Genomic DNA, 23,563 nt, shown 5'->3' on the forward strand with positions numbered 1-23,563 from the left:
CAGGACCAAATGTGATACAAGTTGAATAGTCATGCACCTAATTTGAAAATGTAAAAAGTCAAGGACCAAATGTAATACAAATTGAATAGTCATGCACCAAAATTAAAAATCTTAATAATCAAGAACTAAAACTGATATATATATTATAGTGATATTTTCTCATTAATAAATTACTAATATTTGGTGACAACTAATATAGTCTATAGTTGAAGTGTGTGCTGTGAACCAAATAACATATACAGTTATACACACAAAGAGTGGTTCATCAATCATCACTAACAACTGCATGTGCCTAAACACTTGCAATTCATATGTTTTGGAAAAGGAACTCCATCGCAATTGCATAAAACCATGTCGTCGAAAGAAAATATAGCAGCAATGGAATGAATGATCAAACAGCTTTGAATCATAAAACTCCACAACTTCTTAAGAATTATACAATTCCAACCACTCACTCAGAATTTAGACCTCAAAACACATATATACTATGCATTTTTCAAAATAATCCAGGAGAATATGCCAATAAGCATAGTTTTGTGGGCATACACTTGAAAACATTTGATACCATTTCATTTCACTGATGTCAATCTTAAAATAGAGATGTGCCCTTTCCTTTCTTGTCACCGCCAATCTCAAAATGCTTACACCTCTGCACAAACAATTGCAGTCATCAAAATAGACAAGACAAACATGCAAGACGTTAAATTTTTAAAAAGTACATAAATTTTAACAACCAACCTTGATCGCATGTTGTGAAACATGTTTGCAGCCTTGGCACTGCAACCTCAACACAATCTTCTTGGTTGTTTTTGCCTGGTTTAAGGCAGATAAATCATCATTAGCAAACTGTATTGCCACAAAGACAATGCTATATATTCCCCTTACATTATACTAAACCAATTTTCAATATTTGCCCGTTTCTAGAGACAATAGATTAGAAATGTTTCAGTTCATACTTTCTTGTGGAATACAGGTTTGGTCTGTCCTCCATAACCTGACTGTTTGCGATCATAACGGCGCTTCCCCTGAGCAGCAAGGCTATCTTTCCCCTTCTTGTATTGGGTGACCTTGTGCAATGTGTGCTTTCTGCACTCCTTGGATTTGCAATATGTCTTTTTTGTTTTCGGAACATTCACCTGTAAGATTCAGGCAACTGGTCAGGCTTTTGTACAGTAGACAACTAATAACTGAGTGCAAAACAGAAAATGGGACAGAAGGTAAATAAATAGGCCAGATATTAGTATGAAAAAGTGCTACTGTGACTGGAGAATTTGCAATCCCTGGGTCAATTTAAGTCTTCAAGATAACAATAGCAGAACTTGTAGAGTTTCTGTTTCTTGCACTTGTAGAAGAACATAGCAGCACTTCATATCCATCAAATATTATCACTAGCTAAATAGTGGAGAAAACTAATAAACCCGTTTATAGGAAAGAATCCCACTAATATATACCACAACACAAAATATAGACAACAGAAGGATGAGACATGAGTAGATATAAACAACCATTAGCAGAAAAAACTAAGAGATCATGACTATGCTAATATTCAACAAATGCAACCCAACACATGTCTAAGATAATGATTCTACATTTGGTAGGCACTTAGGCGAACCAAACTAGCTCCCATCTACAGAATAATAAGAATACCACAAGAAAACAATAGTTTGCTTTTGTCCATGAAACCATAGCACTTGCTGAGGTACAAAAAAGCACTATAAATTCAAAATTCAAAATTCTACAAGAAGCTCAGGAAATTCACAAAATCTAAACACAAATGGGGACTCGTCTGAGCATCCAGTACATATCAATACACCTCATTATTTACTTCATAAATTTATCAAAAGAGGTATGTTAAAATTATCAGTTCTCCTTGTACGTAGAAAAGTTACAAGACTAGTTGAGCAGTTCAAACAAACGTATAACGCAATAAGGAAGAGAGACAGAGGGGGAACCATTTTTGCCGACTTGAAGGTGAGAAAAACACTTGTATCAAAGTTGAGCTGCACAAACTGAAAACTCCCACAGTGTAGCTTTTGCAAGCATAAAACAGTAGGGTTTCGGCCTTGTAGCTCAAGATGAAGAAATTGGGCCTGATGTTCTTTAGTACTCCGGCAGTTGGGCAAATTATGGAGTGGACTTGGGTCGCAATGTGAAACCGGGTTATATTAATAATTTTTAAATTTTATATTTACAATTTTTGAACTCTATATTTTGAATTTTTAGATGAAGATTCTAAAAGTTTAGGGGGGAGAGAAAAAGTGGTAGAATTTAGGTATGAGGGAAATATAGGATAATAAAGAAAAAAATAATTTTATTGAATTTAGATAGGTTTATAGAGTTTAAATAGAGAGAAAAAATAGAGTTTAAATAGAGAGAGAAAACATTCAAAGTTGATAGAAAGAAAATTTAAAATCTTGGGGTTGATGGTTGGATTTCAACTATTTATATTTGAGAAGGAAAAGTCTACAAAAGTTTTAAAATTAAAAAGTCTACAAAAGTTCATAACTTTTTGAATACCACATGACTTTTAAAGACTCCTTAAAAGTCTTAATCGACTACCACACGACTTTTAAAGACTCTTTAACAATCATGATTGAATACCGCCTGACTATTCACGAACATGTTGTTTTAAGTGCACTTTAGAGACTTTGATTTTGTGTTAATTTTAAAATCTTTTGAAAAAATGGTCAAATAGATCTTTAAACTTTAGGCAAAAGATCAATTAAACCCTCGAATATTAAAAAGGTTCAATTAGACCCTTCAACTTGTTATTTTGGTGCGTTTAAGTCCAATAGCAAGTTATTCACTTGGAATAACCGATCAAAAAATTATGACAACATTTTCGACGAAAAAAATCCGATGACAACAAATTTATTTATTTATTTATTTTAAAAAAAAACTCCCGGATAAGACAACCGTTCAGTCGTCTTCTCCGGTGGAGAAGGCGACCAGATATGGTTCCCTTCTCCATTGGACATTGGAGAGGACGACCATATCTAGTCGCGTTTCTCCAAGTGAATGAGGCAACAGCCTTCAGCCTCAAATATAGAAGGAGGCGGATGCTGCCTCCTTCTAGTCTGGAAGGAGGCAGCTGTTGCCTCTTTCCAGACTGGAAGGAGGTGACGGCTGTCACCTCCATCCAGACTGGAAGGAAGCAGTTGCCTCCTTCAAGTTTGGAAAGATGCGACCGTTGCCTCCTTCCAGACTGGAAGGAGGTGATGGCTGCCACCTCTTTCCGGACTGGAAGGAGGCAGCATCCGCCTCCTTCCAGATCGGAAGGAAGCTGGACTCTGGAGGCGACAAAGTTCAACCTCCTTCTAAATTGGAAGGAGGCTGCCGTCGGTCAAAATACAAAAAATAATAATAATTTTTAATTTTTTTTTTTTACCGGTAACTTGTTGGTTACATATAAATTAGGTCTAATTGCACAATTTTAAAAAGTTCAAGTGTGTAATTGAACCTTTTAAATGTTTGATGACCTATTGCTCTTTTGCATAAAGTTTAAGGGTCTATTTGATCATTTTCCACAAATTTTAATTATATTTTACACCACTCATATCAAATTACAAATTATATTAGTATCATTCAGTGTTTGTGGCGAGAAAAAAAAGACCCAAAATCACTACAATTCCCCATCACTCAAAACCTCCCAATCCACCATATTCGTTGTTGTCATAACTTATCTATCACGGAGAATAGTTGACTAAACGAGATACGCTGTAAACATTTATCATACTGGACTGGAAGGAAGTGATGGCTGTCACCTCCTTCCGGATTGGAATGAGGCATCATCCGCCTCCTTCCGAATCGGAAGGAGGCAGCATCCGCCTCCTTCCAGATCGGAAGGAAGCTGGACTCTGGAGGCGGCAAAGTTAAGCCTCCTTCCAAATTGGAAGGAGGCTGTCGCCGGTCAAAATGAAAAAAAAAAAAATAATTTTTTAATTTTTTTTTTTTACCGGTAAGTTGTTGGTTACATATAAATTAGATCTAATTGCACAATTTTAAAGAGTTCAGGTGTGTAATTGAACCTTTTTAATGTTTGATGGCCTAATTGTCCTTTTGCCTAAAGTTTAAAGGTCTATTTGACCATTTTCCACAATTTTTAATTATATTTTACACCACTCATACCAAATTACCAATTATGTTAGTATCATCCAGTCATTACTATTGTTCAGTGTTTGTAGGGAGAAAAAAAAAAAGGGGACCCAAAATCACTACAATTGCCCATCACACAAAATCTCCCAATCCACCATATTCGTTGTTGTCATAACTTATCTATCACGGAGAATAGTTGACTAAACGAGATACGCTGCAGACATTTATCATACTGGACAATCGCCACTGGGTTAAGGTAGCTATTGCTAAAATCGGAAATCACCATTAAACGTAAAGAGCGGAAGAACACCAAGATCGAGCAAATGTTAATGAACAAATTTGCGAACATGTTCGTCAACATTAATGAATTCTTAACAAATGAACAAGAACATAATTTGCGAAAATGAGCACTTTGCCTTCGCCGGAGAAGGCAACCAAACAACTCCGACGACTGTATCACTGATGATATTTGCCGGAATATGGTCAGAAATTCACCGGAGGTTCATCGGAACCTAAGTGACATGTAATTATAGATTACCAATCGGTTTTTGGGTCTCATGCTCTAAAATGAAATATTTTAAGACTTAATTACAACATTTGAAAGTTTAAGGGTCTAAATGACTTATTGAGTAATGTTAAATGGACTATTTGACCCTTTCCCCCCAAAAAAATAACATGCAAACCATGGTTAGATTTACGTAGTTGATAAAACAAGAGTGGTTATATGTGTATGTGTCTAAAATTACCATCCTACCCTATCCTCCGTCAGCCATCTTCATTTCCCTCATCACGTACTATTACTCCCTTTGCCTTCTTTCTCTCTCCGCCCACTGTCCATCCACCGCCCCTCTCTCTCTCTCTCTGTATCGAATGCAAATTTCGAATGCTGGCCGCGAAGCCTCCGCTGGCTATTCCGACGCTGCACCGCCGTCCTCCACCACTTCCCATAGCCATCTCTGTATTCTAGGGTTTTTGGCATTCCACTTTCTCACGTGACCATATTTTCAATCAGATTCTGAAGGAGGCGGAGAAGGGAAATTTAGGACGCGCTGTTTTGGGAATTACAACTCCGGTGTTGATTCTTGCCTTCTATTGCGATCGGAAGTTGAAGAAGGGAAAGGGGATAGAAGGGACTGCCACAGACACACATATACATATTAGGGTTTCTGGGAGAAGAAGAATAACGCCATGGCTCCAGGGCGTAAACGTGGAGCTAAAGGAGTGAAGACGATGAGTGACTTGAGTATCGGCGATCTCGTTCTCGCCAAGGTTAAGGGTTTCCCTGCCTGGCCTGCAAAGGTATGGTCTCTGCTACCTTTAATTTTTTTTTTTTTTTTTTTTTTTTTTAAAGACATAAGTGGTTAAGAATTTAAATGAAATATGCCAATGCTTATAGTTGTTGTTATTCTTGTTTGTTATCTTTCTTCATCTTGGAACAACGTGGTACATCAACCTATTTCTCTGGTTTTTAGATGTGTTTGCATTGGGTGAAGTAGTTGAATGTCAGTATTTCTACTGTTCCAGTCGTAAAGAAGACATGATAAGTACATCTCAAGCTCTTAAGCTAAATATTTTGTGTGAATCTCTTGAAATATCAAAATGAGGATATTTCTATTGTGCCATATGGAAATAAACATGGTTGAAAGTCAAGGCTAGATGTGAAAACTTGTATATATATATTTTTAATTATTTGATTAAAGTTAGACTAATGATATTGCCCTGTTTGTGAAAATCTATTAGTGCAAATTTTTGATTTAATCTATTATGATTGAAGTGAAAATAGATCAGAAGCTAACCATATAGAACATGGTGGCATGCTCAGTGCCCTGTATAAATTACATAGTATAGGAGGATATTATTCCCACTGGGGGAAGGTTGGATGGTTTGATATCACTACTATTCACCTACAATGGTACATAAACATGTTTCGATATTTCGCCCTTTGCTCTCTTTCATAATGCACCTTAGTTACAATTTTCTAGGTTGTCATGCTGTTTTCTTAGGGTATTATTTCTGGGTGTATAATGTGTTAAAGTATAGCCGAATTCATGGGCTTGGTTGTCCACTCTCGTGTTCTTAAAAAATTAAGTGGAGTTATGGGTAATGGTATTGCATTCATCAGTGTGTTTATTACCTTGCCGGTGGTTTTCTTACTGTACTCATGCCTTTTCATTTGTCCCTATCTTGATGTGTAATTCTGACTCAATGACAGACATGTTCAGTGTTATTTTCGTACCTTTTTAAACTTTGGGTTTTTGTTTTGATATTAAGGACACTGGAAATGAATATTTCTCAGTCTCTTGGTGCCCACAGTGCTTTGTTGCCTTGTACTCCTTTTGATGTTCATCCGAGATAATTAATGCATATTGTCTTTTTTTATTTGAAATTTCCAGATTAGTAGACCTGAGGAATGGGATAAACCTCCTGATCCTAAAAAGTATTTTGTGCAGTTCTTCGGTACAGGAGAAATGTGAGTGCATCTAATGCTCTAATTTTTCATGATTGTTGGTGTGCTGCAGGTGTTTCTGTTTGAGGTTGCAGTTCATATTGGCTAGTCTTAATATTAGTGTTTGTGTTCTTTTGTTTTGTTTGTTTGTTTGTTTTGTTTTTTTTTTTTTTTTTTTGTTTTTTTTTTTTGTTTTTTGTTTTTTTAGTTCCTTTTGATTGGGAAGATGAGAAGCAATATCTACTTTTGACAGACTTGGCATTTTTTGAATTCAGCTTTTCTTTTTGAGGGTATGCATTGTGCAATGGTGAATACTATAGATGTATATATGGTGCTACTGAGCTTGCATTTTTTGTTTTGTTCTGTCCTGTCATGCTTTTTGTTTTCGGGGTGAAATCTAATGGAAAAAGGAAGTACATATTGTTTTCTCCAAAAAATACAAGTACGATAAATTATTGTGTAGTATGCAAGGTGGTTTTGTTGTGAATCTATATTTTTCTTCTATTTGTAGAAATGCTGATTATTTGCCTGCTGGAGCGTGCTAAAAGGCGTTAAATCTGTGTTTTGTACCCTTTAGAGTAACTTTGTTCTAGTTTAGCATTTCAATGTGTAATTAGCTATTATCTATCTTATAGTATTTTGCCTCCATTCATTAATTAAACTCTTTGAGGAGAATCTTATTTTTATATCACTTCTTGGAAATAGAAAATGTATTTATGTACAAAACATGATCTGTCACTTTTTCAGTTCAATGCAAATGTATGTTTTTCTTTTAGGATCCTAAGTTCAACTGAAGACTGAAGAGGAAGACCAAGTATGATGGTCTTCTGCTCTTGTTGTTGGTCCTTTTTCTCGGTTGATTTAGACTTCCAGAGAAACGTGTGTTTGTTTAACAGTACAAGGGGTGTGGGATAGATATAAAGCTCTTATGTAATGTAAAAACAGATTAGGATTTCTTACTAAATGAGTATATACATAATCTCAATCAAAGGAGAAATCATAGTCATAATGCACTGATACTAGCATATAGAGGTGCTCCCATCATGTTTCTCAAGTTCAGAGAGTTTTTGGGTTGATATAATGTCTATGAAATGTGAAAACAGATTTGAGGTTTCTTAGTGAATGATTATGTACACAAATGAACAAAAGGAGACATCAGTCACTTAAAACAATACTAGCCTACATAGCATCTGATTCTACGTACTTTATGTCCTTTAGTTTGAAGAGTTCAGAAGATATTTATGCTCTTTTTATTGGACATGCCTGTGCTAGGCTCTAATCATGTGTTTTTTATGCCTTTGAGTTTGGAGAGTAACAGTGGCTGGTTATGCTATTTTATTAGACTTACCAACGCCTTGGATTTATAGTGCAGCTGATAAGTCATAAGTGCCGTTTCAATATTTAAATGGGGTCCTTTAGTGTCTTTCCAGTTGTTCTACCAATGACTAGTGAGCCGGCTACATTGGAGCTGCACAATTTCAATATTTCCATGATTCCATCTTTTTAGTAGAGCATGCGAATTTTAACTTGTTTTAAAAGTTTCTATGTGGATTTCTTAATTGGAATGGTTATTTATGGAATTATATTTGTATACAAGAGTTAATCATGACACTTTTAATATTCATGAATGTATAAGCAATATAGTAGTTAACTCAATTCTTTTGTCTGCTGTTGAAAATTAGATGTATAATTATAACCTATCATTTGTGGGATTGAAGAAATGATGATCTTGTTGTGGTTTGTTCAGAGCTTTTGTTACCCCAGCAGATATTCAGGCGTTTACAAGTGAAGCGAAGAACAAGTTGTCAGCTCGATGCCAGGGGAAAGGATATTTTGCGCAAGCAGTAAAGGATATTTGTGCTGAATTTGAAGAGTTGCAGCAGAAAAATTCTTGTCCTTTGGGATATGACAAAAATAATGAAGCTCCAGTCACTGATGCTGTAGATGGTTCAGTAAAGGTAGAACAAACAGATAGGACTGAATATGGTGAAACCGAGCAAGAAATGGATTCTGAAAGTCTGGGTGAGGGGTCTGGTTTGGAACGCTGCTCAAAGGTTAAAACTGAGCAAGATAATCAAAGTTGCAAGCCACTTGTTTTAGATTCTGCCAACGTCTCTCCAACTATTTCATCTAAAAAGGGAAGTAAAATTTCCAATAGTACTAACTCAGTGAAGGAATTGACATCAGCATCTTCTCAAGGATGCCATTCTGTAGGTGAGGAAAGCCCTCAAAATAAAACTATTCAAGATAAACTTACTTCTGGGGATCACTCTGTGCATCCTGGTACTGGACGTAAGCAACTAGCAAATGGACAGAAAGTAAAATTATCAAAGAGGAAACTGGAGGGTGGAGAAGAAGTGCAAAATGTTACTACCTTGGCTGGTGATGCTTCTGCAGAGCCTATTATAGTTGGTTTGAAAAGTGATGTTGTGTCTGGTGAAAGTAAAAAGAAGCCATCCTTGGATTTGAAGTCAGAAGCTAATGGTAAAAAGAAAGCAAAAAAGTTGCGCAGAGATAAAAGACATCTTGAAATATCTGATTCTGAAAATGAAATTGAGGAGGATAACAAGCTTGAGAGTTCTAGCGGGAAACCCAAAATTGAACCTGGATGTATACGGAAAACTTCACATGGCACTGAAGGAGTGCAACCTTTCAAAAGGTCAAAATGTGCAGATGGGGCTGCTGATGTAAACAAGGTAGTCCAAGCTAGCAGGAATAAAGATAGTCGGAATTCTGGTGTTGATGTTAAATTGGGTAATTCAGAGGTTAAAGGATCAAAGCCAGTGGGGAAAGTGGAGAACCGCGCAACACTGAAAGCACAGGCAGATGTTGCTGGTTCAAATGTTCCAGGGGAGGAGGATGTTCCTCCCCCATCGAAACGCAGTCGACGTGCATTGGAGGCTATGCCCAGTTCCTCACCTATTCCTCAACAGACAACAAAACGGAGAGCTGTTCGGCTTTGTGATGATGATGATAATGAGGAGCCCAAAACTCCTGTTCATGGGGGATCTATTAAAAAGGATACTAATCTGTCACACATCACAGATTCTTTGAAAAAATCTGATGCACCTAATGTCACCCCTATACCTGCTCAGCAGGGTATGCGTGCCTCAGGAAGAGGTCAGAGTGGTTCTTCAAAGGAATTGAAATCATCTATCAAACCAAATGATGACACTTCTTTTCATAATTCTCAAAAGTTATTAGAGAAAAGGGCCAGAATTGTAACCACTCCGAACCTTTCCTGTAGTCCTGGGAAACCAGAACCTGAAAAAGTACCTTCAAGAGATATTAAACCAATTCTTGGTTCCCCTAAGAGGTCCCCTGTGGTTGTCACAGTTCCCAGGCCGATCTCGGAGCCCCAGAAACCAAGTAAACAATCTGATAAAGTATTAGATGATGTTCCACAAGGTAAAGTGGTAGCTAGCTCTATTCCAGCCCTTGTTGCTGCTTCCGATAACCTGAAGTCTTCTCTGGATCAACCTAATAGTGAAAGAGGCAAGACAGATTCTTCCGGAGAAAGGAAAAAAGCAACCCCTAAGTCAACTTCTCGGATAAATGATCATGCTTTTTCAGCAGGACATCCAATGGAAACCGTTTCGGTTCCTTCTGAAAGGTATCATGATGTTTGGTTCTCTAACATTTGATATTTATAGCAAGTTCGTTTTGGACTGATCTTCTGTCATTGCAATAATGACTAGGGTGGAAGCAGGTAGAGATGATCGACCACTTTCTTTGACTGATTTGAAAGTGTTGGACCCTGATATGTCGATGAAGGAGCTTATAGCAGCTGCTCAGGCTAAAAAGAGGCAAGCTCACTTACTGAATGCTCATGGGAATTTACATCCTGTTTTTGCCACCTATGTTGATATTCAAGGTGGGAGTCCAAACCCTGGCCTTCCCTCTCATGCCTCTGTTCATGGCAAGACTCTGCATTCTGATGCACAAGGACTCTGTCCTCGTGCATCTCCATCCTCAGAGGTTCGTCAATTTACATCAATTGATCCACCTGAGTGTGAAGAACACGAAGAAAGGAGAGTGAGTTCAGAACACTGGACCACCGGTGGCTCACTTAGTGGTGGCACTGAGGCAGCTGTGGCCCGTGATGCCTTTGAGGGAATGATAGAAACTTTGTCTAGGACCAAAGAGAGCATAGGGCGTGCAACACGACTTGCAATTGACTGTGCAAAGTATGGGATTGCTAATGAGGTAGCTATCAGATCTCTCGCCCTTCCTCTGGCCTACTGGATATGAACTATGGCTTTCTTTAGTTCTGGCTATGGTTTGCTTGCTTTGACATGATCATATTTTCTTCTGCACAGGATAATGACATGCAAACTGCATGGAGTGTTATTGTTTTTAAACAAAACTAGTATGCTTTAGTATTGGAATTTATGAATGTTTAATTGTTGCTGGTTTCTGCCTTCCAAAAGAGAAGGACAGAAAAAGAATAGGTGGTATAAGCAGACTTAGAAATTCAAGCAGACTCTCATAGCATTTGACATCCTCCACCCCCCTCCCCCCCCCCCCCCCCCCCAATTAGTTGTTATGTAATTTTATTTTTCTTTGTTTCTTACATGCGCTTATGGATGTTTTTCTTTTTCTTTTCTTGAGGTGGGTTGAATTATTCCATTTGGTATGTAAAGAGTTTCTGTGCTTTGGTTGTTTTATTGGATTGCAGAGAACTTTAATCAATCTGCAGGTTATATAGAGATTTAATGCAGAACTGAACTACATCCTCACTTTTGTGCAGGTTGTGGAACTTCTCATCCACAAATTGGAAAATGAACCTAGCTATCATCGCAGAGTGGATTTATTTTTCCTTGTGGATTCAATAACTCAATGTTCTCATAGTCATAAAGGTAATGATAACTCAAATCACATTACTAATTGTCAACCTTATTTTTATTTTAATTCTCTTCCCCATCAGATGACTTTGTTTGTATGAGTTTTTTTTTTTTTTTTTTTTTTTACAAGGGTATTTCCTTCTATAGTCTCTTGGTTGCTTAGGGATGGACTTGAGTGTGTTTGATGCGTAGTGTCATGGTTTTTTTTTTTTTTTAATATTTTTTTATTTTTTTTTATTTAATAGAAGACAGGAGAAAAATTTTTGACGGGTGAGAATGCTGTGCCTAAGAATAATAGATCTGCCTGCATACTGAGATAAGATAAGAGGAAATAAAATAAAATAAACAATAGGATTTCTGACGATGTCATGTACAGTGTTGTAGAAATTGCTAGGCACTCATTGGATGTTTGATGAGTGCCTAACTAAAAAAAAAATCTGGTTTGTTTGGACTTCCAGGCTTCTAGCATGTATTCCTTCCATAAAATACAAATGTTCAATAGCATATAGTACTCTAGAAACACATAATAATCCCTACCATAACACATACAATCCATCAAAGTAGTAAATACAGTAATACAAACACGCACATAGCGAAACAAACGAAAAAAAAGTTGGCTGACTAGGGAGGCTAGTTGGCCAAGAGCATAATATAGTGACTTTCCCATTCTTCCCTTTGGCCTAGGGGCGCCTAGCTGCATAGGCTGATTTTTACAACAATGTTCATGAAAATCCTGAGTTCTAGTGCAACAGTTTTGTGTGGGACTGATAGGAACTAGGAAGAGTCCATAGTTATTGATTCCAGATCTAGACAGGATGGAGATTCCAGACCTAGCTGCATAGGCTGATTTTTACAACAATGTTCATGAAAATCCTGAGTTCTAGTGCAACAGTTTTGTGTGGGACTGATAGGAACTAGGAAGAGTCCATAGTTATTGATTCCAGATCTAGACAGGATGGATGAGACTGCAGCTCTCATCTACGCTAATGGAGCTCACTTTTCTTATTATTAGTTTATTTTGGTGATGCATTTAGCTACTGGTCCCACTTGATGGAATAACAAGTATAGTATCTGCCTTTGATATTACGTTTAATTACCAGATGTAATTTTTCATAGATATTGTACAAAACTTTTATCTTGATTTACTTTTTGTTACGTGTCTTTAGGCATTGCAAGTGCATCATATATTCCTGCTGTTCAAGAAGCATTATCACGACTTTTGGGGGCTGCTGCTCCGCAGGGAGCAGGGGCTCGAGAAAATCGTCGACAGTGTCTTAAGGTACCTCTATATGAATGTGTGAAGTTTTTCAAGATATTCTGAGTTTCCTCTGCTTTTTCTTGAGTAATGTAATCCTCTAAGTGCTGGCTCAACATTCTCTATCCAGGTCTTGCGATTGTGGCTTGAGAGGAAAATCTTACCAGAATCTCTACTTCGTCGCCATATTGACGAAATTGGTACTGCAAATGATGATGTTACTGCTGGTGGGCACTCCTTTAGAAGGCCTTCTCGAGCTGAGCGTGCTTTAGATGATCCAATTAGAGAAATGGAAGGCATGCTTGTTGATGAGTACGGGAGGTATGTATAACTTTTAGTTCAGAAACTAAAGTGCTGACTATGCCCTATACTGTATCATTTTATATTTCATGTTTCATAGACTGAAGTTTTACCCTTCAATTTTGCATTCGGTGCCAAATTCAATGGCTTTGTTTTGCCTTTCTTCACATGGTTTTTGGTTGTTGATATATTCACTCTAATGATATACTGTGTTTTCTATTTGTTTATTTCTTTTCAGTAACGCAACATTTCAGTTACCTGGCTTTCTATCTTCTAATGTGTTTGAGGAGGAGGAGGAAGAGGAAGAAATTCTAAACAATCCTCACCAAGAAGATAGTGAGGTATCACCAGTGGATGGTACTCCTGCCACAGGAGACAATACTGAACAATATACAGTCACTCCAAAAGATAGGCGCAGCCGCATATTGGAGGATGTCGATGGTGAGCTTGAAATGGAAGATGTGTCTGGACACCAGAAAGATGAAAGTCCATTGTTTACTGATGTTCCTCACCGAAGTGCTTCAAACCAGTCTGGTTCTGATAGAGTCCCGGAAGCTGCTTCAAACAGTCCCTTTGAATTGCCTCCACCTGAGGGGTGGTCTCCGCCTTTGCCACTTGGTTCGCCTCCAGAGACCCCACCTTTGCCTTCTTCACCTCCTCCACCTACACCCCCGCCGCCACCTCCATCGTCTCCTTTGCCACCTCCACCTCCAACACCACCTCCTCCTTCACTACCCCCACCACCCCCCACACAGCCACACCCCTTTCCGTCAATGCCTGCCGGACCACCTCCCCTCTTATTTACTCAACCTTCTTTGCCACCTCAACCCTCAATGCCATTGCAACATTTGGCAGTTGCATCATCAATACCATCTTCTTCACCCATGGTTGGATATCAGCAACCTCTGGCTCCACATGAAGTTGGTAGCATGCCAAATGTAAGACTTCTTCCTGTGGGATATTTATTTATTTATTTATTTTATCTTATTCTATTTATTTGAGGATTTCCAATGGTTTTCATGGTCTTCTTTTTCAGGGACATCGATTACCCCAGATGTCTGTAAATGCTCCTCATGGGCCTCCTCCACCACAACCACAACCTCGCTTTGTTCCTGTAGGTGTCTGTAACTCGCGTGAACCTTCTGGATATAATTCCAGACCTTTAGATTATAACCATAATGATGCATATTTAAACCTTCAGCCTCCACAATCCAGCCAACAATTTCAACCCACTAATGCACCCTTTTCCCAAATGCCTATGCATCCTAATCCCCCACCTCAAATCCCATCCAATAATTTTTCATATCCAAGGCCAGCAGTGCAGCAACAATCTCAGCATCCATATCCACCAGGACCACCGCCGTATGCATTGCCAAATCGCCCTGATGGGCAAAGGCGATATGTGGGTGATGAACAATGGAGGGTGCAGTCAAATGAATTTAGTGCTGATCAACGTGGCATGTGGATGGGAGGAGGAAGATCATCTGCTGGCCCAACCTTTCCTCCTGAAGGTTCATGCTCCTTCATCTGGTTCTGACATGATATTTACATTACAGTTGATGGACTGTTGAGGCATTATTGAACACTGTTTATCTAATGTAGTTACTATTATCCATAACTTCTACCATTTATACAAATCATTCATGGGGCAAGACATCTTCAAAAACAAAATAAATGGAATAACAATGACAATAAGCTAAAAAATAAATAAATCTTTTTAGAAGGGTCCACAATATTGCTGCATATCTTTTTGGAAAGTCTCCCAAATGGTTACCTGAAGGTCTGCTCAAATTTTGTATGCCTTTTATTCACCTATTCCATTTTCCTTTGAATTCTTGCCTTACCCCAACCTCAATTTCTAAGACAGGTGTTTCCTCTAAAAGCTTTTTCCTGTATTTTCACTAAAATTTGTACGGTCACATTTTGCATTCTACACATGTGAAATTGCCAATGGAGTATTATATGATGCATCTGATCATGAATAATAATGGTAAAAGTTCTAGTTAAATATTGATTAGGTTTTGTATAAGAAGCTAGAGTTGGTTGTTATGCACTCCTGGGTGGTGGTTTGTGACCCATGGTTTTGATTTCTAGTGGTGTTGATGGTGGCAGGTTATTTGAGACCTCATGATAGGCCACCTATGAACAATATTGGGTTTCAGCCACCTGCACCAAATGCTCTTCCAACTGGTGGCCCAATTTCAGGTGATATTTCTTTTGGGTATGCTACTTCTATATCATAGAAGTATATGAGCTCGTGCCCAAACCTTTCTGCTTTGCAGAAATTGTAACTTTGTTATGGCTTTTTCAGGTCATGGGATGCCTTGTAGGCCAGATGTGACTGCTCTCAATTGGAGACCAGCTTAAGAAATCTTGAATTCTAATGGATTTTGGACTTTTGGTAAGTCTTTGCTTTTTATGACTTTAATGTCTGACTTTGAAATTGAAGTACCACATTTTATTTATTTATTTTTATTTGTTTATTTTGTGCATGTGTTTTCCATTTTCTTTATTATTTTAAGAAATGGGTGCATGCATTATTTTTTAATTGTATGTCACATCATGTTAATTGCGGGGATAAGGTGTACCTTTCCTCTGTGTTCAGGCTCTGATGGGGAACTCAAATAGGAGAAAGGGTTGACCTCTAAACGAAAATCAGATGGCAAACTGTTCTGAAGTTGAGGGTGACTTACCAAGATTTTGTTTATTGTAACTTTTCCTGAGAAATGTGAGATGCACCTCGCAGATTTTACTTTAAAAAGTGTAAGCCTGATGTAGGCCATGAAGAGATGAAACATAGTCACACTAGAATTCAGCAGTTATATTCCCAAGTGCTGTAGTATTAGTTTTATTTTGCAGTTGCATTTGGGATGAACATGTTTTTATTTTTTAACTTGTAGCAGTAGGATTGGTTTACTTTGCATACCCTAGGTATTACATTCCGAATTGTTTCACAGTAGTAGTGCTCTGTGTCTGAATACAATTATATTTAATCAATATATACCCTTGTAAGTACATAGTTAATTCATCCATTTTAGAATCAATTATATTATAACTTTTCAGTTAGAACTACATCTACTTTTTCCTTAACCAGAGGATCCTCTTTTTATGTCATGGGATATTTCAAGAGCCAGATGAGATAACTAATAGAACATTTGGGTGGGAGTGAGTTAGCTGTAGGGATGAGTGAGGTTGTACACCAGTTGGGATAAATTTGAGAGTTTGTTGATGCTGGGCCGCAACCAAATTATGAACTCGGTGGGATAAGGGGGTGATTGCAACTCACAATCTCCTCCAACCAAACTACCCTAGACATTGAATTTCTTATATATGTGTGTGCACTTGTAAGCGTAAATGACAGATTGAGTTTACAATCAAATACATCCCCATGAGATTGCCATTTATTCATCACCTTTTGTTGTATGCACGTTTTTCTTAGTATTCTTGCTGAAAGAGTGATATGGAGAACATGATATAGAACTATATTTTGTTTGTAAATGTTATCCCTATCTTAATGCTTTGTAAGAAGCATCAGAAGCTAAGGTGGTTGTTTGTTTAGCCAAAAGAGTAGAACCATTTCGGTTTATATTATCATAGTAGAAACTGATGATATGCATGTTTTTTTTTTTGGAAATATGCCATAACTTACCTGTCCACTTTTTAGTCTCCATACCTCTTCTTCCACTTGCTCTCCTCCTGGTTGCAAAGTGTTTTCTTTGTCTTTTCTCCTGGAAATTGTAGGAATTTAAGATTGAGATGTGAATAGGGGAATCAGAGTAGACCAATAAACACTTGCTGGCTAGTTAGTTTGTAAAATGTACTTAGAAGTGTATAATGTGTACAAAAGGCATCTCTATATTATCATAAGTTTCTTTCAATGAATTTCAATAATGTATTATTTTGTAAAGAAAGTACTCTGTGTTATGTACTAAGTGCTACAGCAGGAGCTAGTTTTAAATTAGAGGTTTTAAATCTTATACTGTCAGATTGATTTTAGAGAAAAGATTATTGGGAGCTGTTATTTCAATTAGGTGCTATACAACATGTATGGTTGACAAAGCTTATTTAATTACATAATTAAAATAAGGATCAAGGATTCATAGTTTTTGACTTCTGTAAGCCATCCATAATTAACTTGGTGCAATATTCATCATAATTAACCATCATAAACGTAGCTACCTTTTGGAATTAGTATTTCAAAATTCCATGTTTTTATATTAATAACTATTTGCCATTCTTCCAGGACTACAGGCATTGGAGAATGTTCTAACCTCAACTGCAACTGATTTACTGGTTGGTGATTGTCAAATAAGATGTATGCCCTGGTAGATTATTCTGCTTCAAAATTTTGAGGTAATTATGTAATTACAGATCCCTGAGCTGTAACAGTTCCCCACTATTTTTTTTTTTTTTTTTTCCTTTGATCAAATAGTCATAGTTTACATGCAAACACTTTTACGGTTCATATGCTAGCAATCATAGGCATTTAGAACTGTAGAAGGATTCTTAGTTTAAGTGTACAGATGAATTTTGATGGTGTATTTATCATTGAATTAATTCCAGTTTTGTTCTTATTATTGTTCGAATAGGGTGTATTGTTGTCTGTCTTATGATTCAAAACTGTTCCTCTAGAGCTGATACTCTGATTTGTTGTTTTGAATGTTTCTAGATGAGTGTGAAAATGGTTCTCATATAGTTGTTTGGTTTTAGTCTTGATATGTTTGTAATAAAGTATGTGGAAGAATGAAATATTGTTAAAAACTTAAAATGCATGTTTTCTGAAAATTTCTGGTGTAATATTGACCCATTACTTATCGAAATAAATAAATAATCAATCTGGTATTCTTAGCGACTAATTATGATGGATTTTTTAGAAGCTCATTTTTAGAACTAGTATACACATGGATTTCTCCTTCTCTGGCAGTCCTTGTTACAAACTATTTGTTATTTATTTATTTAAATTGTAAATCACTGCTATTGCAATGTTGTAGGCAGGAAGATATTTGTTTGACATGCCATGAAATATTATGGTATCTTGTACAAGTGGTATTGGAAATTAAAGCATTGATTTGAGTTTGAGTATCATAATGTGAATGTGCAAATTAATGTTTACAAAAATTGTGCATAATTAACTGCTGTGAGTTGGAGGAGCACATATGAACTAAACAAGTGTCTTGATTTACATCATTTTCAAATGCAAAAGTTGTACGAGCTGTCTATGGTACTATAATGTTGTTTTTATGTAATTTATATTGGGGTCCAATTGAATATTTGACACAACAAAGAATTTTAAGAAGCATGAATAAAGAATGTGTGTGTATATGGGAGATGTTAACATTCTGCCTCTACCAGAGCTAAAAATGTATTTTTATTTTTATTCCCAAAGAAACCGCTACATGAAGTAAGATATATATGGGGAGGAACTAATCCAGTGCAGCCTTGTTGCTTCGACCGGTTATTGGTATAGGTAGGCCATCAAAGATTGGTTTTGTAATTGGCCACAAGGATGTAAACGTGCTAGTATCTGAATATTTCAAATTTGATGTGCTGGATGACCTCCTAACTCTGGTGAGATTGAGATTGTTGGCACAAACTGAATTGCCCGACTCAATAGCAATAGGAGGAGGCTCGGCAACGGCAATGGTTCGACTAGCTGCTGCTGCCGCCGCCTTAGGTCTCAAAGCCAGGCCTTTGGTGGTTCCAACAGCTGAGAATCTGCCACTGCTGCACTCGTCTTGCTTGAGCAACATTTCTGGGATGCGCAAGAAGTCAGACTCAGACTTCTGACGTCTCCTCATGAAATTTTCACCCCTGCTGCTGTCTGAGGAGTCACTATTATATATTGATTTTGATTCCGATTCTTGGGGAGTGAATGCTTCATCCTCCTCCACATTCATAAAAACTACGCTTCTGCATTTCCTGCGGGGGTTTAGAGGTGGGTTTGAGGATTTGCTATACAGGAACAGCTTGTCACTCTCTACAGCTACAGAATGATGAGATCCTCCTCCCTCCCCATGTTCCAAACCTTTCAAGGGCGACCCTTCTTCATCTCCCGATTTTATACCATAGTAACCTTGTAAACTGCAAATTGCTGGAGAAAGTTTCAATCACTTGTGTATATAAATAAATAAATTCTAAAAGTAAAGCAAGAACAATACCCATGTGAATCAAAACCTTCTGCCATGGTGGGAGATGGTGGATGTCTTCCTGGTAAAGGAATCTGAAGTGTCTTTAGGGCGAACATTTGAAAATCAGAAACCAGCCCATTTATTCGCTTAATATCACTCACCTGTCAAATATATCTAAAGAATGATCCGTCATTCAAAGCAATTTTTCATTTTTTTTTTAAATATATATTGAAACTGGAAGAGGAAATGTACTGGGAATGGACGGCAATGATTCACAAGACATTAAAATGTTTTCTTCAAAACCCAAAAGACAACATTAAAACAAGAATACTACGGAGTATTTTTTTTTTTTTTTTGAGGTCGCCAAGTTTAACATTTACTCTCTGAAGTGCCCGAGTTCTAAATTCTCAGGTTCTATATAAGAATCTATCTATCTATCCAAATCACTTGTCGTTCTTAGCACCACATTCAATTCAATACCAAAAAAAAAAAACAAAAAACAGAAGGTCTTTGATTAGACAATATATCCAATTTCCACAAATCTTTTAGGAGAAGGTAGAAAAATCAAATACCAACCCACCAGGCTAATACTGGCAACATAAATAAATGAATCAGAAAATGAGAATAAAAAAAATGTTGTTGTTTTTCATCACCTCAACGCCATATCTGATAGCTACACCGGCAAGGGTATCCATCTTAGATACAGGGTGCTCGATATAATTCATCCCACCGGCACCGGCACCGGCACTTGCGTCACCCACAGCGGCGATGGCGAAACTAGCTGCCGGAAAGCGCAAGGCTGAAGAAGATGGCACAGACACTTGTGTGGAGCGATCATCATCCTCCTCCTGATAACAGCAATCTCCACCATTCACTCGAACGCCTCTCCTCATTTCATTTCATCCAAAAACAAAACTAAATAAATTAAATTATTTGAGCTTTTGTAGTTTGACCATCCCTGCCTCACATTTGACCCGTGTTACCTGAAGCTAGCTGCACAAACCCTGATCCTAATATCCCGATAGAAATTTACTCCCAACTTCAAAAATTAACTAATAAGAAATTTGGACTTTGTATGATAAAAAAGTAATCATACCCGAATTAAATGGGGACAAAAAACTCACAACACTGTTCACTTCATTCCACATAATTGCTTTTTATTATTCCGTATTGTATTAATTATATAGGAAAATGTTATGTGACACATAATCTTGATCTTGATAGAAAAAATAGCTTGTAGAGTAGAATTAAGGGAGTTTTTATTATATATATACACTCCCTGCGTCCGTAGTATATTCATATCTGTGGCTGTGGGCAGACTGAGAGAGTGTGAGGGTTAGGTAGGTGGAAGATACCTTCAAATTAAATTCATGAGAGAGAAGTAGAAGCCAATTGCAAGTGTGAAAAGTCACAGCCGAGCTGAGCAAGACAGACAGATATGGCTTATGCTGCCGTGACTTCCATCTTGAACACCCTGGATCAGTTCTTGAATTATAGTCCGAATCTGTTCCTAGAAGAGATCAAGTCCCTGCATAAAAGGATGTATTCCTTGCAGGAATTTCTGGAGTCCAGGGCCATGGGAGGAAGGAATATCCAAAAGCTCAAAGTAGTCCACCAGGAAATGGAATCAATCATCAGAGATGCAGCATACAGAGCAGAAGATATCGTTGACTCCAAAGTAAGGGAATTTCATCAATCAATAACTGGAGAAGAGCAGAATAAAGCTTGTGAAGATCTTTGCCGGATGCTACAACTAGTGATAAAAGAGATGGAATCCACCAAAGATGATATTTTGAACAAGATTTCCCAAGGTCAAACCAATGGCAACGGAATCAATCACAACTCCTCCGTACCGGTTTCTTTGATCAGTAATGGACTATCCATTCCAGATCTGGATGCTAGTAACTTAGTGGGCTTCAACCAGGAATGGAAAAGAATCATGGATAGGCTAACTGGCCACAAGAAGTCTAATCTTGATGTGGTCGCCATTATTGGCATGGGTGGAGTTGGTAAAACCACCCTTGCTAGAAGAGCTTATAATGAACCTCTGCTCAAGGATCATTTTGATTGCAGGGCATGGACTACAGCATCTCAACAGCATAATGTGAGAGGTATGCTGCTTCACCTTTTATTTTCCTTCATGCCTCCATCCGAGTCGCTTTACAGAATTAGCAATGGAGACTTAGCTTTTAAACTGTATCAGCAATTGAAAGGTATGAGATATCTGATTGTTATAGATGATGTATGGAGCCCTGATGCCTGGGATGCTGTGTTTAGATCATTTCCGGATGATAAAAACCAAAGTCGCATTATCTTAACTAGTAGATATACTGAGATAGGAGCTTATGTTAACCCTCAGAGCCAACCCCACCTGTTGAATTTGTTTGACAAAGATGAAAGTTGGAAACTGCTTTGCAAGAAAGTATTTGGAAAAGGAAGATGTCCTGATGAACTGGTGAGTATAGGGAAGGACATTGCAGAAAAATGCCGAGGCTTACCACTAGCAATTGTTGTAGTTGCAGGGCACCTCTCTAAGATCAGCAAGACAATACAAGGATGGGAGAGCGTTGCCAGAAACATAGGCCAAATTTTGAGTGAAGACCCGAAGCAGTGCTTGGATGTACTTGCTTTGAGTTACAAACACTTGCCTCAACATTTGAAACCTTGCTTTCTCTATTTGGGAGCCTTTGCAGAAGACTCTGAGATTCCTTTGAGGCGGCTGATTAGGTTGTGGATGGCGGAGGGGTTTCTCAAGGGCTCAAAAGAAAAGAGCTTGGAAGAGGTAGCAGAGGACTGCTTGGAGGATCTTATTCAAAGGAGTTTGGTTATGGTTGGAAGGATAATCAATGGAAGAATCAAGACTTGTCGCATCCATGATGTCCTGCGTGATTTGTGTCTCAAAGAGTCTCAAAAAGACAACTTTCTTCACGTGCTTGTGGAACAGCATCTAGAAATTGCTCCTCAAGATATACTTACTCAACGTCGTGTTAGTTCCCACTGTCAAAACATTTCCACAAAACCTTCTTCTGATCATGTTGTTTCACTTTCCCGTTCCTTTCTTGCCTTCAAGGTTTCAGCTGGTTCCTTCCTTCCCAGTATGAATTTCAAGTTGCTGAGAGTGCTAGACATCATGTCATTGCATCATATTAGTTTTCCAGATGAGATAGTACACCTCATCAACCTCAGGTACCTTGCACTAACCCCTTGTGATACTGAAATTCCAGCATCAATATCCAATCTTTGGAGCCTACAATGTTTGGTTCTTTGTTTTGAATCTGATGGACCAGCTTTACCGCCAGAAATTTGGAAGTTACAACAGCTTAGGCATCTTCATGTTAATACTTGGGTTTCTCTTCCCCAGCCTACATCTAAGTCCTCACATTTACCAAATTTGCAAACACTTTCTAAAATAAGCCTTTCCAGTTGCACCAAGGACGTTTTTTCTTCCACTTCAAATCTAAAAAAACTGGCCATTTCTGAAATAGTCGACACTTTGAGTTCCCCAACACAGAGCCACTGGCCTGAAACATTTCAAAGTTCAGCCTCGCAGAAATTTTATGAGACCGAGAGCCTCTGGCCTGAAACATTTCAAAGTTCAGCCTCCCAGAATTGTAACCAAACTGAGAGTCTCTGGTCTGAGTGTTTCAACAATTTTGTTCACTTGCGTCAGCTTGAGAGACTGAAACTGGTCTGCTCAAGCCAATCATTCACTGGAGAGCCACCATTGTTACACCATCTAAAAGCTTTTCCAACAACTCTCAAGAAGTTAAGTTTGAGCTTCAGCCGTCTTCCATGGGAACATTTTAGGCTTCTTGGTGAGCTACCCAATCTTGAGGTGCTAAAACTCACCAGCTATGCCTTTACCGGACGAAAGTGGGAACTTGTTGACGGTCATGAATTCAGGCAACTCAGGTTCCTACTACTAGGGCTTACAGATTTAGTGGAATGGGAAACCGATAGTTGTCTCTTTCCAAAACTGGAACACCTTGCTTTGAAGCAATGCTATGCGCTGAGTAGCATACCTTATGCCATTGGGGAATTTCCAAATCTGAAAAAGTTGGAGCTACATGAATGCTGCCCTGATGCAGAGAGTTGTGCAAGAGAAATTCAACAAGACCAGATTGATTTGGGGAATGATCATCTTGATGTTATCATTGTTGATAGACAATATCAGATAACACTACTGCAAAGTACAGAAAATTATGCCACTGCTGTGCAGAATTATGGAAAATGATTCTCTGTACGTGTGTTGGGTGCATAAGCATTTGTTTTTGATCTTATGTTGTCATTCTGTATTGTGTGTAGGATGCATAAGCATTTGTTTTTGATCTTATGTTGTCATTAACTCATTACAGTTGTCTCTGCATATTACAACTGTCTTCAACCACAGTCCACGTATGCAGTAGTAGCCATTAATATTCATAGATCATAGAAACCTGGTTTATCGCTTTATTGTATCCAATATGATCTCACTTAGACTTAGCTGTAAGCCCAT

At 37.9% G+C, this 23,563-nt stretch overlaps 4 protein-coding genes and 1 long non-coding RNA gene across 9 annotated transcripts; 2 read left to right on the plus strand and 3 right to left on the minus strand.

Moving 5' to 3' along the window:
• Positions 1-359: 359 nt before the first annotated feature.
• On the minus strand, positions 360-2,115 carry LOC109182140 (60S ribosomal protein L44). Its single transcript, XM_019332213.1, has 4 exons — positions 1,953-2,115; positions 957-1,136; positions 739-813; positions 360-649 (listed from the first exon to the last, which is right to left on the minus strand). Exons 1-4 carry the CDS (start codon positions 1,953-1,955, stop codon positions 590-592), a joined length of 318 nt encoding a protein of 105 aa, XP_019187758.1. The 5' UTR covers positions 1,956-2,115; the 3' UTR covers positions 360-589.
• Positions 2,116-4,876: 2,761 nt separating this feature from the next.
• On the plus strand, positions 4,877-17,526 carry LOC109181841 (ENHANCER OF AG-4 protein 2-like). 4 transcript variants are annotated; one of them, XR_002054286.1, is made up of 13 exons: positions 4,877-5,394; positions 6,489-6,565; positions 8,289-10,154; positions 10,240-10,747; positions 11,292-11,400; positions 12,552-12,664; positions 12,771-12,961; positions 13,179-13,878; positions 13,977-14,451; positions 15,053-15,145; positions 15,252-15,341; positions 15,546-15,668; positions 17,184-17,526. XR_002054286.1 is itself a non-coding variant. In XM_019331773.1 (12 exons), the coding sequence occupies exons 1-11, from the start codon at positions 5,284-5,286 to the stop codon at positions 15,305-15,307; spliced, it is 4,299 nt and encodes a 1,432-aa protein (XP_019187318.1). In that variant the 5' UTR covers positions 4,877-5,283; the 3' UTR covers positions 15,308-15,341; positions 17,184-17,526. The 4 variants fall into 4 exon arrangements, 3 of the variants coding, with proteins under 3 accessions (XP_019187318.1, XP_019187321.1, XP_019187320.1); XM_019331773.1 differs by lacking the exon at positions 15,546-15,668; XM_019331776.1 differs by lacking the exon at positions 17,184-17,526 and having other exon boundaries at positions 15,523-15,968.
• Positions 11,626-12,515, minus strand: LOC109181843. Its single transcript, XR_002054287.1, has 2 exons — positions 12,216-12,515; positions 11,626-12,075 (listed from the first exon to the last, which is right to left on the minus strand). It is a non-coding gene; the product is annotated as an uncharacterized LOC109181843 (long non-coding RNA).
• A 701-nt stretch (positions 17,527-18,227) lies between the features above and the next one.
• On the minus strand, positions 18,228-20,139 carry LOC109181842. Of its 2 annotated transcripts, none has more exons than XM_019331778.1 (3): positions 19,722-20,139; positions 19,099-19,229; positions 18,228-19,021 (listed from the first exon to the last, which is right to left on the minus strand). In XM_019331778.1, the coding sequence occupies exons 1-3, from the start codon at positions 19,959-19,961 to the stop codon at positions 18,364-18,366; spliced, it is 1,029 nt and encodes a 342-aa protein (XP_019187323.1). In that variant the 5' UTR covers positions 19,962-20,139; the 3' UTR covers positions 18,228-18,363. The 2 variants fall into 2 exon arrangements, with proteins under 2 accessions (XP_019187323.1, XP_019187322.1); XM_019331777.1 differs by having other exon boundaries at positions 18,228-19,048.
• Positions 20,140-20,336: 197 nt separating this feature from the next.
• LOC109180870 (putative late blight resistance protein homolog R1A-3) lies at positions 20,337-23,518 on the plus strand. The gene has a single exon (XM_019330569.1). It carries the CDS (start codon positions 20,507-20,509, stop codon positions 23,300-23,302), a length of 2,796 nt encoding a protein of 931 aa, XP_019186114.1. The 5' UTR covers positions 20,337-20,506; the 3' UTR covers positions 23,303-23,518.
• Positions 23,519-23,563: the final 45 nt, after the last annotated feature.

Source organism: Ipomoea nil, unplaced genomic scaffold, assembly GCF_001879475.1.
Source record: "Ipomoea nil cultivar Tokyo-kokei standard unplaced genomic scaffold, Asagao_1.1 scaffold1043, whole genome shotgun sequence".
Lineage (NCBI taxonomy): Eukaryota > Viridiplantae > Streptophyta > Magnoliopsida > Solanales > Convolvulaceae > Ipomoea > Ipomoea nil.